At 43.4% G+C, this 14,690-nt stretch overlaps 1 protein-coding gene and 1 non-coding gene across 7 annotated transcripts in view; both read left to right on the forward strand.

Moving 5' to 3' along the window:
* LOC115556606 (ubiquitin-associated protein 2) overlaps window positions 1-13,021 on the forward strand; it is a 77,363-nt gene extending 64,342 nt beyond the window's left edge. Inside the window, exons 17-29 of one of the 6 annotated variants that reach the window (XM_030373731.1) lie at window positions 86-125; window positions 1,311-1,440; window positions 1,644-1,701; window positions 6,336-6,558; window positions 8,704-8,795; window positions 9,096-9,146; window positions 9,281-9,359; window positions 9,458-9,652; window positions 9,899-10,069; window positions 10,656-10,760; window positions 11,171-11,241; window positions 11,425-11,613; window positions 12,127-13,021. In XM_030373731.1, the coding sequence (XP_030229591.1) occupies window positions 86-125; window positions 1,311-1,440; window positions 1,644-1,701; window positions 6,336-6,558; window positions 8,704-8,795; window positions 9,096-9,146; window positions 9,281-9,359; window positions 9,458-9,652; window positions 9,899-10,069; window positions 10,656-10,760; window positions 11,171-11,241; window positions 11,425-11,613; window positions 12,127-12,222 (1,500 nt within the window). In that variant the 3' untranslated portion in view covers window positions 12,223-13,021. The remainder of the gene's footprint in view (window positions 1-85; window positions 126-1,310; window positions 1,441-1,643; window positions 1,702-6,335; window positions 6,559-8,703; window positions 8,796-9,095; window positions 9,147-9,280; window positions 9,360-9,457; window positions 9,653-9,898; window positions 10,070-10,655; window positions 10,761-11,170; window positions 11,242-11,424; window positions 11,614-12,126) is intronic. The other 5 variants (XM_030373733.1, XM_030373732.1, XM_030373735.1 and 2 more) reach the window with 5 other exon arrangements.
* LOC115557916 (small nucleolar RNA SNORD121A) lies at window positions 1,470-1,549 on the forward strand. The gene has a single exon (XR_003979294.1). It is a non-coding gene; the product is annotated as a small nucleolar RNA SNORD121A (small nucleolar RNA).
* Window positions 13,022-14,690: the final 1,669 nt, after the last annotated feature.

Here is a 14,690-nt window from a genome sequence, read left to right on the forward strand (position 1 = left end):
TTGGCGTGCTAGACGAAGCCTAGACGGTGTAGCCTACATTACTAGAACTTGAGTTCTAAGAACATTACTATTGTTTGTCTTCTAGAATGGCTTCAATGGTATGAAGACGCAGAGCGCCCAGGATTGTAAGTATTCAGATTGTCAGCACATTCAAACTCCTTGAATGGCAGCGCTAGTGGATGCTACTTGTCAGAGATGTGGACTCGAGTCACATGACTTGGACTCGAGTCACAGGACTTGGACTCGAGTCACAGGACTTGGACTCGAGTCACAGGACTTGGACTCGAGTCACAGGACTTGGAGGACTCGAGTCACATGACTTGGATGACTTGTGACTCGACTTAGACTTGTCTGCTATTGACTTGAGACTTGACTCTGACTTTCCTCTTTGTCTTGTAATGAATCGACATGTCTTGAGTCAAGAACATTTATTGTTTTAGATATCTAACATATTTCCCGCCTGGAGGGCTAGGCACCCAAGACACATTCACTTCCGTGAAGATAAAAAAAACAAAACAGCGAGCGAAGACAAATCTACACGAAATTTCGATATCATTTATACTTTATTCAGAATAGTTTCATATCGGCTGCGTTTTGAGTTGGTCCCATTGAAGCCGTCTGGCCAGTCTGAAATTTTTCAAACGTTTACCTTTGTTCAAAAAAATGTAACAAATCTACACACGCGTATCTTCAATAATATCTAAACGGAATTTCGATATCATTTATGCTTTCTTGAGAATCAGTTTAAGTTTCATATCGGCTTCGTTTCAGTTGGTCTCATAGATTTACATTGACGAGGACGTTCAGCAGTGTTGCCAGATTAGGTGTTTTTTACCAACATATTGGGCTACATTTTGACGACCTTCATGCAATGTTGCCAGATTGGGCGGTTTTCCTTCCCTATTGGGCTACTTTTATCAACATACGATCTTGGCGCATGCGCATATATCACATTTGAAGACAAACAATAAACACATTATAACTGTATTGATAAGATATGACACTGTAAATTAAAAGTGATATGTTGAAATCATGATCAATAGCCTAATAATGACATTCAGTAAAAATACATTTTTCAAGAATTTGGGAGTTTGGGACTTGGACTCGACCTGGCTTTGGTGTGACTTGGACTTGGACTCGACTTGCCTTTCCCTGTCTTGACTTGGGACTTGACTCGGTATTGACTGCCATGACTTGGGAATTACTTGGGACTTGCCAAACAGTGACTTTGTCCCATCTCTGCTACTTGTATGAGTGGAGGTGAAAGGGGTAGGCCTTTCATTTCTCGTTGTTTTTTTCATGTTCACCAGGTATGTCTTCTGCATCTAAAGTGGGGAAGGCGGAGTCTCCTGTGATGACTAGTGACTGTGGCCCCACCCACCACATCCCTTCCCCTGTAGTGACCCCCTCCCACCAAGCACCTCTCCCATCCCTCAGCAGGTGAGACGGTCACGGCCCATCTCTGGCCTACGCTGGAGATAATGATGGTTACAAGCACATATCTGAATGCATTTTATGTGGAATTACTGGTTGTCTGAATCTCCAATGGCCATTCTTAAGGGGGTTTGATTTGATTATTAAGAAATGATTCAAATGAACATGGTTTAGATTCTAATGTTCTAACGTCTTATTTTTGTTATCAGTCACATGACTAGCACTCACTCATCTGGATCTACACTCGGGACGAGCTCCAGCCTCACTGTAAGGAAACATCAACGCAATACACACTTCGATTTATAATATGTGAAATGGGGAAGAAAAATAAATAAAAGAAATTACGGAATATAGGTCAATTTCAACTTGCATAAGTTGAAATTGAGATGTTATTTTTATTTTTATACCCATCACCATAGCAGTGCAATGCTGCTATACATTAGATACATACAAGAGTCATTATTAACCTTGTCAAACGCGTGTTGACTCCGCCTACCTGGACGAGCTAATAAAGTTTGGAAACCAAACCTATTTTATGTGTTAACTTGGTTTCAAATGTTAACTTAACTTAATATATTATGCATCTCTGAGATGTCGTAAAAATAACTACAAAAACTATTTTGGATTACTATATGTACTTTAGTTTATGGTTTTATTTGCTTCACAAGCACTCTGAAATGTAGCTACACACTTTAATTATTACACAATACTGCTGTGGTCTGATTTGCATTTTACTTAATTTTTCCCTAAAAAAAGGAAAAATCAGTAAACAAAACCCCTAAAAGAAATCAAAAAAAATCACCGCCATTTTTACAATGGGGATCGCGACGGTCCATACTTTCAACATAAAGTTTACGTATCTATAATTCGAAATTCGTCCCAGCCTTTATACCACCGATACTCTGGGGTCTATAGCAGGGGTCGGGCAACCCCAAGGCACTCATGCCACCACTGGCATTGGGCAGCATAATCATTGGCACACAAAAAAATATTTTTTTTTTTTGATTTTTTTTTTTGCACTTTATTCTGTTTTGGGCATTTCCTCCCAGTGAAAATATGTTTAAATTAGTTACAGAAAGCAGTGTTCTGAAATGGGATCAATTAATACTTTTTAAACCTATGTTGTGAGTTATAGAGAATATTTTTTTTTAAATATTGTTGCAATTGGCCTGTATACATCCCCTTCACATGGTTTTGCAAAGCTGTACATGTCTTAAAGATATTGATGTGGATGCTTCCAACTTTCTCATATATTCTCGTTTTTTAAATTTCTCACAGTGCAAATATGTTTTTGAATGAGTTTCTGAAAATGGTGTTTTAAGATGGGCCATATGAAATTATAATTTGTAAGCCCATGTTGCAAATATGGTTTGGTTTTTTGGTTGCAAACCAAAAAAACATTTAAAATGTTGATGCATGATTGTGGAATACATGGAAGTCGTACAATTCCAGGTCTTCTGGAAATGTTTTTGGTCGCTGTGTCATAATTCAGCTTATTTTATTCACTCATTAACGAGAAAATGTCAAACTGGCACTGCATGTTGAAAAGCAGGGTGTCCGCGCGGTAGTAAAAAATAAAATTTTAAATTAAGGCCCTTGAAAGGTAGTAGAAGGTAACAAAATCAATTTGACTTGGTAGTACATTTTTCACCACCACAATATAAAATGAGTTTCCATTTTTTTGTTTGCATGTTTTAACTTCATCTAGCCTAAGAAATACAGTATACGGTGCTAACAGGACCTGAACTGAGTAGCCGTTAGAGTTGGCGTCGCTGGTTGCTATGGCGACGCCGGTGTTGCAACGAATTCTGCGACCCACCGAAAAGTGTGACCCAAGGGAGCGCTGTTGCATATTTACTGCAATATGCACAAGTCTGAAGCGCAGACAGGCATGACAAAAACATGCGTAAAACATAAGATCTCCCCCCAACCAATTACCTTTTTATTAACCACTTAATGGTCAAATCCCGCCGGTGGGCAAGTTTTCGTTACACCAGCCCTTCCCCCCAACATGCTGGGTCAATTTTCGGCATCATACAGTTGAGTGTTATAGTCATGTCATACACCGTTTGAAAGCTTAGAATCTCTGGAATCTCATCCAATGTCAACCATATGGTGGAATAAATATGTTTAGCGAATATAGATCAAAAATATCCTAGTGTCTTAGGTCAAAATAGCCCCCCTCACCCGCCTCCTCCTCACTTGGTGCATTCTAACTTTATCGTCGTTGTGGATATCCTTAGCAATGAGTTGATACTTCATATGTTCATAAGAGTCCGCAGAAATCGAATATCAATATTATTTTAGTGTAATTACATTGTATATATGCACAAGCCATCTTATACAAAGCAGCCGAAAAATAGAAAACCGAAATGCTACTATGTTTTTTTTGTAGAAAACTGCGATTCAGGGTTTGAATTCCGCTATTGTCGTCTGATTAATTGAATCCACTGTGTTCGCCAGGGTCTCATGGTGACATAGAGCCCTCCAACATGTCTGTAAGACCAATACTTCCTTGTTTACAAGCCTTACAAGCCAATGAGGCGATCACTATCAAAACGGGGCATGTATAATTTAATTGACAGCTACACCAGCAGACAGCAAGGCTCGGGGACGGGCCTTAGATATCCTAATAGCCAATGAAAATACCTTTCTGACGATATCCAGCATGTCAAACGTCTCACGTGTGGTTGAGAAAACAAATGTGCAAGGGGTGTGCGTAAACTAGCAGGCTATTCCCCAGAGTCGGATAGCTAAAAATATGATTTTTGTGTGATTATACCTGTCTCATTACATATCAGAACATCTGGTATGCTATCTAAATGGTTCACAAGAAAGCCCAGAGGGTAAACTTTCATTTGAGACCAAGATTATGCTTTTACATTTTTGGGTTCACTTTTGTTTACAGTATGCATTTTGGGTAGCCAAAGGTCTTTTTTGGAGTCTCCAAAAGGACCCTGACCAGAACGAATGGACATATCATTACATAAAAGGAGCTGGAGACTTCATCTTTTATGCTTTGTTGATCTGCTTTTACACAAAGCATCACAATATCTAGAGCTAGGGCTCAGTAGTGTTTCCAAGGGATATGGAGTTACCCAGGGTACTACAATCAGCTAGGTTTTGGAGTTGTGTGAAAAACAATATTGTAGTCCTCCCAGCACTGTGAGAGTACATGATGCAGTTATTCTGATAATGTCATAAAATTCTACAGGTTCTCAGCTTTCGAAAGAGACCAAGCATGTGATTAGAGGTCATACTATGAAGGAGCAGTGCTCTCTAGAGTAGGCGCAGTGCAAAAACAAAAAAATGGCCAAAAATGGCCCGAAGACTAAGTGGTTAAAGGTACTTAATAAATACATTTGATTGATTTGATTAGCATTTTACAGACCCATACAATGGATAGGGCGTTTAGTAGGGTCCTTCACCGTTGCTTCTTTACCCATAAAAAGCTACAGTCATGGTTAAATTTCGCTGATTTACCTTTGAGCATTTCCTATTATAGGCTACTGTGTAAAATGCTGTTTAGAATTAATGTTAGTATCAAGAAAAGAGAGACCCACCGGAGATCTTATGTTTTATTTATGTTTTTTGTTATAATGCACAAGTGCATGTTGCAGAAAATGTGCAACTGCGCCCCCTTGGGCCACACTTTGCAGTGGGTCGCAGAATTCGGTGCAACACCAGCAACATTTTCCGCCTTTTCCCCTCAGTTCTGTACTGCTGAGTTTCTAGCTCTATGAGAGAATGGGTAAATGCAAGTTTTCGCAAACATGGGTTGACGACCCGACATTTAAAGACTGGCTGAAACCCGTGATGGGAAATGACCGAGAAGCTTTTTGCTTGTTGTGCAAAAAAACGATCAACTTGACATGGAACGGCATTATAGCGATTAAACATAAACGCTTCGAGCATTCACCAGCAGCGGCTTCGTGCGAAGGGGGAGCAGCTCTCTATTAGAGGTCTGCGAGTGTCACAATATTCAATCCCGATCCCGCCTTGTACAGTGCTGCTCCCACTGCTGCTGCTCCCACCCGCTCCTGCAAAGAGCTGTAATTTTTAGTCCCGCTCCCGCCCGCATCTATGATATTATATCCCGCTCCCGCCCGCAAATGCCCGCAAGGATGGATGTTTACTTTCTGTCTCAGGAAAGGCCCGTCCATTGGCTTGGAGAAAACGAGCGCGCATATAATTCATTAAATTCAACATATTTATTGGTAAGCTTGCATGTTTTCAACCATACAAAACATAAAATAGGCCTATGTAACTGAAACACGAAACAGTCACATTTAAAAAAAATAAAAACTCTGCAGGTCAGTACCAGCACGTCTAAAGGAAAAATTAAAGGTTAAAGAATCAGCTGGTGCTTCGACCATGAAGGAAAAGTTGTTGGAAAAGTAGGTTTTGCTTATTGATGAGGGCTTCATGATCATTTTTATATTTTACTTTACCCTCATATTTGATTTGCGGGAGTGCAGTGTATCATCCCGCACCCGCAAATGTACCTCTACCATCAATTTTTTGTTAGTGGTACTTTGCATACTCCCCGCCCTGCTGCTTGATGTCGTGTTGGTTGTAAAAAATATTGTGGAGGTGGTAAAAAAGGGAGTAAAAGGTAGTAAATTCATCTCTATGATTCTTGCATATACCCTGAAAAGGTAGCTGACCACTGGTCTAAAGCATGTAACCGCGTTGTCTGATTACAGTTTAATTCATTTTTCACGATTTACCAGATCTCGTTTTGGTTGTGTAACCATTAACAATTTTTTGTAACCGTTCACACCCCTAGTTGCCACCAACATCCCACACAGGAATTTTGGTCTAAAAAGGTTTTAGTGGTCATCATCATATAACCTTATGTGACTGCTGTTGAACCGCTCCCTCTAACCTTTTCCCCTCAGATGAGCAGCGAGGACAGCAGCGGTGGTGGGATGCATGGCTTCTCCTCACTGTCCAGCGGGCCGGTCCACCCAAGTCCCATGGTTCACATGGGCGTCAGCAGTGGCAGCTCCAACGGCCTCCATCCCGGGGGCGCGCCGGGCCTTACCGCCAACGTCTCAAATAATGTCAACACCGTTCTTTCAGCCACGGGCGGCCGCACAGCGCCCCTGCTCACCACTTCTGGTCAGTCTGTTAGGTTAACCGGAGGGTGACCACTTGTCAGTCCTTGTCTATTAACCGGGAGGTGACCACTGGTCAGTCCTGGGCCCCGTTTCCCGAAAGCATCGTTAGCCTAAGTGGTTTGTGAAGTGCGTCGTAAGAGCATCGTGCAGTTTTCACACCGTTTCCCGAAAGCATCGTTGGTAACGAACGTCGTGTAAACGCCTGTAGCTAACGACGACTCCATGGGTAGTAGTAGGGTGCTAAAAGCATCGTTAGCCTACTATAGCCCGAGTAGCGTCACCAGCGGACATTCCATGTATTGGATGCGTTTTAGTAAAACACATCCAATACCACGGAATGCCCAGCTGGCGCAATTTCGCAACCGAAAACATTGGTTACCGCCGATATATTACTCATAGACTGCTGTTAGATTTAAACAGCAAAGATAGAGGTCAACACCAACATAATTTATTGCAGCAATTTAAAATTAAAAAAATACATGCACAGCCGAAATGTAGGCCTACTGATCAAACGCCACGTCACAAGGCATATAATAAAATCAAATGATGCCATTGCTCTTGTGTGGGAGGTCGCGTTCGAGCTGCACTTGCTGTCTCCCTCTGATTTAAATTCAACCATCGTGGTTAAAATGTCCTCATATTGATCCATGACAGGAGACATAGACTACTGTAGACATGAATCATGCTAAGACCAGCGGGTGTCGGATAATCTTTTCAGGCGTTTTTTGTTGCGAATGTTTGCATTAAGCACTGTAGGCGCTTCTGTGAGGCTGTGATGAAGTTCACTATTTATTGGACTGTGTCTAGACAGTAACGAACATCCCTGACCATAGTTAATCGCGTTTGTAGTCTACACTCAGACGTGAACTGATTATTGCATTCGGGTGTCTTCATTCATAAAAAAAATAAAAACATTCGGGAGTAGGGCTATGCAAATTATTCTAAAGAGGTCTAGACTCCGTGCGCAGCCCCACCTTCTCCAGTGAAACAAGAAAGCCTGTGCCGTGACGAAAGGGGGATCTGACCCCCTCGGTTTTACCCAGGAAACTTGAGATAAGAAGGTGATATCGCCGGGCGTGCCAAGTTGCGACCGAACCGGCTTGGCAGTGTAAAAAGGCCTATAGCCTACATCATGCTGCCCAACAATATGGGCAGGAACTACACCAAGCTCTCCTAACCGGAAAACATTTTTTTTACGCAAAGTGCAATCAGGATTAGGACTGATGCATATGTTGGACTAGGCCTAATCAATTGTGTTTTAATATCTTTTGCATTCATATTATTGCAGTCCATTCTTTTCGTAGGCTACTCTGCTGTTGGCCTTGATGGGGAGATATTTGAACCCTTTTTAAACCCATTTTTCTGAAACATTCCTGCGTCTCCCCCTCCTACGGAGCCCATTTCAGCACTGTCAGTAGACTGTTGCAATCCTACAAACGTCATGACCGAAACTCCCCACACGTTCATGTTCATGAGTTTTGGGAAACTCCAAAGAAATTCAGTATGGATCGCAAGATCCATCGTGAGAATGATCGTACGAGCGAAAATGCATCGTTATCGGGAAACGGGGCCCAGGTCTGTTAACCGGGAGGTGACCACCCAGGTTTACTCTTTGTTTGTTTGACAATGAAGGCATGGCAAGGATGAGAATTGTTTTGCAAAATGACACTGAAGTCGAAGATGTTGTACTAACAAGCAATTGTTAGAACCTATAATTGTTTGGTCCTTGGACTGCTGCAAAATGGTTTGTTTGATATGGTGTCGAGTTCCTTCCCTTGAACACACCATTCATATTTAAATCAAATGCTGCATTCAAACTATTCACTAAGGAATGGTTATTCTAGCTCAGTCCTTCTGAAACCGTTCCACCTCAAGACCCAAAAGTCCATTTGAGTTTGTTTGCGGTTCTACTCAAGCAGTCGGCCAACTATAATGCTTCCACTTGCAGCTGCAGTGTGCCTTTTTATGGAAGGCATTTTGTTTACATTTTTATTAAAATTGAAAGGCATTCCAAAACCTTTAAGTCTTATCTGCACCCTTTTTAAAAAATATATATATACGTTTTTTTTTATCCTCCACAAAATTTAAATTGGTTGCTTTTCGAGTACAACTCTCAAAGTGTTATTTTTCTCCTTTTGTCACCAAGGTAAAGCTCCCCCTAACCTGGCCCAGGGAGTCCCTCCCCTGCTGGCCAACCAGTACATCATGGGCCCTGGTGGTCTGCTTCCTGCCTACCCGGTAACTTATGCTCTCATGCTTCATTAAGTATTATTAATGATGTCAGCTTTGGTAGTAGGTTTCGATCAATCATCACTTATTCAGTGCCTGTATTCTTGTGGAATATTTACATGTATATATATTTTCCCAGCATCTTGTTTATAGTTGAATGCTTCAGTGTGCTTTAATCAATGCACGTTGTTTTCCTGTCAAATGTTTGCAACCATAATTGCCTCCTTTTCCGTGGAAAGACTTGTTATTGTTGATGTTTAGACTGACTCCTTTGACAATTCTAAAAGTTTGATCTGTTTTACTCTGCAGCAGATCTATGGCTACGAAGAGCTGCAGATGCTCCAATCCCGCCTTCCCATGGTCAGTGTTCGCTAGTGTCATGGAAGCACTAGCTAGAATAACTTGGTTCGCCTAGATTACTTGTATCAATGCAATGCACAAGGGGTCTCTAGATAGTCAAAAACGTGATCTTATAATCTTGTTTTCTTCTATAGGACTACTATGGTATGACATTCCCTGGTACGACGGCGGCAATGCCTGGTAGAGATGGTCTCGCCAACAATCCCTACTCTGGTAAAACGCCAATTTATTATCTAATACTTGAACTTCAAAATCCCTCTCCCATGTGTAGTAAGTGTGTGTAATGACTGTGAACCGGTGCTTTGAACCAGGTGAAGCCACTAAGTTTGGCAGGGGAGACTCGTCCTCCCCGGCCCCCCCCACCAGCCTGTCCACAGGCGGGGTGCAGTCTCAGGGTCAGCAGCCCCTCCAGGCTGGAGGCCAGAGCCAGGCACAGAGCCAGGGCCAGCAGACCCAGAACCAGGCCTTCCTTAACCCCCCTCTCCCCCCAGGCTATGGATACACTGGTAAGGGACTCCTTGTACACAGGTTGGCTTATACATTTTAGAACTTCAGGCTCATGTAGATTAAATTAGAGAGTTGTAAAGAGAAATTTTGAGAATAAATGGGTGTTTTTTGCTTCCTCTGACCTTGCATTATGGCATGTGTTTAATTTGTAGGGGCAGTCTATTTATATTTTCATCTAATGTATTTGTTAGATTTTGTGGGAATCTAATGTATTTGTTAGTTGTTAAACCTGGAAACCTTCACAGGACTGCCCTACTACGCCGGCATGCCCGGAGTGCCCTCTGCCTTCCAGTATGGCCCAACGGTCTTCGTTCCTCCTGCCACGGCTAAACAGCAGAGCATGGGCCTGGCCAACCCCTCCAGCCAGTACCACCAACAGCACCAGCCCAGCTACGGACAGCACGCCTACGGCACAGGTACTGCACCATGGCCGCTCTAAGCTCTCCTCCTCTCGGATGGGGATTTCCAGTCCGGCATTTTGAGCATAATATAATTGGTCGGGGGGGGGGGGGGGGGGGGGGGTACATTTTAAACAGAGGCAATGGTTACAACATGGATGATTCTTATTTGACTCATTGTTAATTGTATAATTGTATTGTTAATGCTGTCCCCATGCCATGTGTAAGTGGCATTCCTAGACTCCAGAGTAACAGCGGTTAGTCATTCCAAAATAGACCCACAGGTGGTTTGCGTTTGTGTGTGTGTGGGTAGGGTCCCTTGTGTTTGGGTGGCGTGTTTTGCTTTTGCTGCATGCACAGCTTGTCTCCTCCTGCTGAAGGAAGCCACAGCTTGGCACAGCCATTTTAGCAAGGTTACCTTATTGCTTCTTTCTCCCCCCTTCCTTCTCTCACTTCATTTGTTCTCTTCCCTCCTGCTGGTTCTCTTCTGCCCCCCCACCTCTCTCACTTCCTCCTGTTCTCTATCCACCACTTCCATTTTGCTCTCCTTTTCCATTTTGCTCTCCTCTCCATTTTGCTCCCCTCTTGCTCCTCCTCCCCTCAGCCTTTGACGACCTGTCTCAAGCCCACGCTGGGGAGTACAATAAGGGAGGGTACGGCAGCTCTGCCCAGTCCCAGGTCAAGGCATCAGGCAGCGGCCCAGGGAAAGGTACCCACACCCCCCTCTTCCACCCACACACACACGTACCCAAACTCTGAGGCCGGCGGGCCTCAGCCTCCTGCTCCTTAACAACGGACCACCAGGGCAGCTGGAGGGAGCTGCATTTTGGTGCATGCTTGCGGTTGCACCTGCATGTACATCAATACACATGCCTGGAGGCCTGTGTGTGGAGAACGATAGACACCCCCTCCTCACTGAAGTGTTTTTTTTCACTGCACCGGCTGTCTGTCTCATCTTCTAACAATGAACTCCTGCAGATGCTTTAGGGGATGGGCACTGGGCTGGTGAATTAACGCCTTGTTTGTTTTCTTTGTCTCCTTTTCTACCTCCCTTCCAATTCTCCAATCTTGTGTCCTTTATACTTGACTTCTCCATTCCTCCACTCCTCTTCCTATAAGCTCCAGGGCTGTCTGGGTCCGGCAGCAGTGGAGTACCTGATATGGGAGGCTCCATTTACAACAAAACCCAGGTGAGTCCAACGCCTGCTCTGCTAGCTTTCGTATCCGTATTCTGAGTTCTCCATAGAAGTCCGTCATCTATTTTTCTGAAGAGCAGAAGTCGTGCTAGCGTGTGGAGAAGTCCTGGAGCATGACTATCAGCCATTCACTATGTCCCTTGACCTTTCTTCCATCCTCTGTTCTTTCAATCGTAGTCCTTCGACAAGCAGGGCTTCCACACAGGAACACCCCCGCCCTTCAGTCTGCCTTCTGCCCTTGGGGGTACAGGTCCCCTGAACCCTGGGGGGGCTCCTGGATACGCCCCCGCCCCCTTCCTACACATCCTGCCCCACCAGCAGCCCCACTCCCAGCTGCTGCACCATCACATGGCTCAGGATGGACAGGTAATGTCCTTCAGACCGTTTGGTGTGGACGATTCACTCAGTATTAGAAAAAATAAACGCTAGCCAAAGCCCCTGGGCAACCACTGATATCCTTCCGCTGAATATCGGTACTTAAGAAAGTGACTCCATTTTCTAAAACTCTGGGGTCAAACTGTTGACCCCAGACTATCTTGTCATCGGGCCTGCCTTGATATATATAGATATAAAGAGAGGGATAGAGATGGAGAGAAATAGAGAAAGATATATAATATAAATATATATATATTTTTTTGTCTTGAGTCCTTGTTTGGGTCCCTTTTTAGTCTGAGGATTCTTAAAGTTGTTGTTTTAGGTAGCCTAGTTAAATATATTTTGGTATTCTTCAATCTTGGCATGCAATGTTCCACAGTAAATCAATAAACCTATAGAAATGGCTGAGGTTGGCAATATAGAGCAGTGCCTAGTAAAACCAATCCAAACCCTGGTTAAGAAAAAACCCATTCTGAGCTGAAGTTGATTTGTCTCCCCCTACAGGGCGGTCCCGGTCAGCGCAACCAGTCCAGCGGCATGCAGCAGAAGACTCAGGGCAGCAAGTCCAACTATAGCAGTTCTCCTTATTGGGCCAACTGAGTAACGCCTCCTCGTGTCCCCATCCACCCTCCTCAAGGCTCTCTCTCGCTCTGTGTTTTTGTGAGTGTGTGTGTGTGTGTACGCACACACATGGCCCTGTGTGTAGGCTGAAAATGCAACAAACGCACACTACTTACAATGAGAAACCAGGGTCTCTTTAACCGAAACCCCCATGCCCTCCGCAAGTCCTCAAACTCTTTACGTTCTCTCTACACCCCCCTTTCCAAATTGGTTGTACATGTAAGATATTTATGTATGTATTTATATATATATATACTGTATATGTAAGAGTGGAACATGAACTGTGGTTGCTGCGTTATCTTTTTGAAGGATTTTTTTTCTTTTTGGTTGACTCTTTCAATACCGCAGGATAAAATGTTACATAAGGACAAAGGAATATTGATGTTGAGTGAGCAATACAGAAACAAGTGATCCCACGCCCCTTATAACAAGGAGAGCCAATAGCACTGACTGTTTATGAGGACGCTTCAGATGGAGGGCAGGGTGGAGGTGTTGTAATGTCTAACTGCATTTGTCTTTTTTTTATATATAAATATATCCACACATGACTTCCTGAGTAACCAGGCTTGTCCCAAGAGATTACGTTCATCTTTTAAGACGCCATTTTGTAGCCATAGTACTTCCCAACCCCCCCCCCCTTTTTTTTTTCCTCTCGAGACCTGCCTCCTGCGGACTCATCGTGTCCGTCTCCCAAAGACGCGTCATATACATTTTATATTCTAATTTAATTTTAACCCTCATTTCACAAAATAAAAGTTTTCAGCAGTTGGAGCTAAAAGATGTGTGTTTTTATTAGTAGGCTGTATTAATCCACTACTTTCATTATAGAAAGTGAAATAAGGGGACATATTATGAAAACACTTTCCCTGGGATTTGAGGTGTTGCTTTGGGTCTCTCACACGCATAAGCCTGTACATGATTTTTTTGAGTGAGATATGCATTTCTGAGAGTACCCCGCCTACAGTTACCAAACGAGCGAGTCAATTTCAGCGACCCCTCCAACGTAGGAAAGGGGCACATTTGAATATTAACTCCCACTGCCGCCGAGTTTCGGCGGCAGCTCTGGCGGGTGTACTCCGGGAGCTGAACTGCCGCGGCAGCTCAGGACTGCCGCTGCTCTGAAAGCTCATTGGTCAATGGGCAGCAGCTCATTTACATTAAAGCTGCAGACACCAAAAACGGCGCATACTGAAGGGACTGAAACAGAGGGGAATAGCGGTAGGCAAGGAACTCCTTTTTTTCCTGAAAGCTATTTCCAGCAAACGGCTTCAAAAACATGTTTATTGGAACTAAATATACCATGTTTACTTGTTGGGAAAACACTATAATATGTCTCTTTTAAGGACGGTAAACAATTCTTTAAGCATCCCTGCCGCAACATAAATTAGTTAAAGATTGGGTGACTGCCTAGTGCAACTGTTTAATTCCCTCATTTACAAGGTTCTGGCAATGCTACTTTTTTTGCCAACTATTAAAATAATATCACGGGATTTATGTCAAACTACAGTCGAAAATGTTAGTGGCAAAACATGACCAACAGATGGCACTACAAAAACATTATCCAACGTAAAGTGCATTCAAGTCCAAATAAAGTATTGGATTTGGATTAGGTCAATTATTTGAAGTTGTATGTTCCTTTTAATATACGAAATCTTTGCTTTAGAGTTTCGACTTACCAAATAGCAAAAATATACTGTTCACTGAAGTTGAAAGTTTATTGTGCGTTTTGTCCTTGAGGCCAGAAAGAAATTCAGAGTATTGAAGACAAACCCGAAGAAATTGGGTTCCTTTCTACATTTACTCGGAAGGGGGGGGGGGGGGGGGGAAGAAGAGAGAGAGAGAGAGAGGGCGAGAGTTGCACGTTGTTCTGCGTGCCAGGTGCTAGGGGGGGAACGCCAAGGTCAGGGGTCAGTGAAGTTGAGGTCTTAGGTTTAGTTCTAAAGGAATGCAGTTGTGTGCAACTGTATATTATGAAAGGATCGGTGTTGGTAGGTTTTGCCGAGTTTTCAATGGTTTGTTTTGCCTAACACAGCCGAGCTATTATTTCTTTAAACAAGCTTAGGAATTTACGCAGGAATGTCCAAGTGTTTGTTGACACTAGTGGTGACTGCTCCGTTCTCAGATGTTGACAAAGACGTTTTGTTGGGGTTCAGTGGGTTCGCTTGAGGAATGGGGGGGCTGTTTGTGGTTGTCACGCCGGATATTGTGGCATTTCTTGGAGCGCTCTGGGGGCCCCCGGTGCGCTGCAGGCTCGTGAGCTGGATGCTTGATTTCGACAGTCAAATCAATTTCCTCTTCAACCCGTACTTTCCCAGTCTTAACATTACCCGGCCTAGTTTTACGCTCACCATTTACATGCCCTTGTTTCGAACGCTTACATTAAAAGGCCATTCATGCGCTGTGCAGATGGTCTCGCGGTGTATTTAGTTCCTTTCATCTGGTGGCCC

Source organism: Gadus morhua, chromosome 13, assembly GCF_902167405.1.
Source record: "Gadus morhua chromosome 13, gadMor3.0, whole genome shotgun sequence".
Classification (NCBI taxonomy): domain Eukaryota; kingdom Metazoa; phylum Chordata; class Actinopteri; order Gadiformes; family Gadidae; genus Gadus; species Gadus morhua.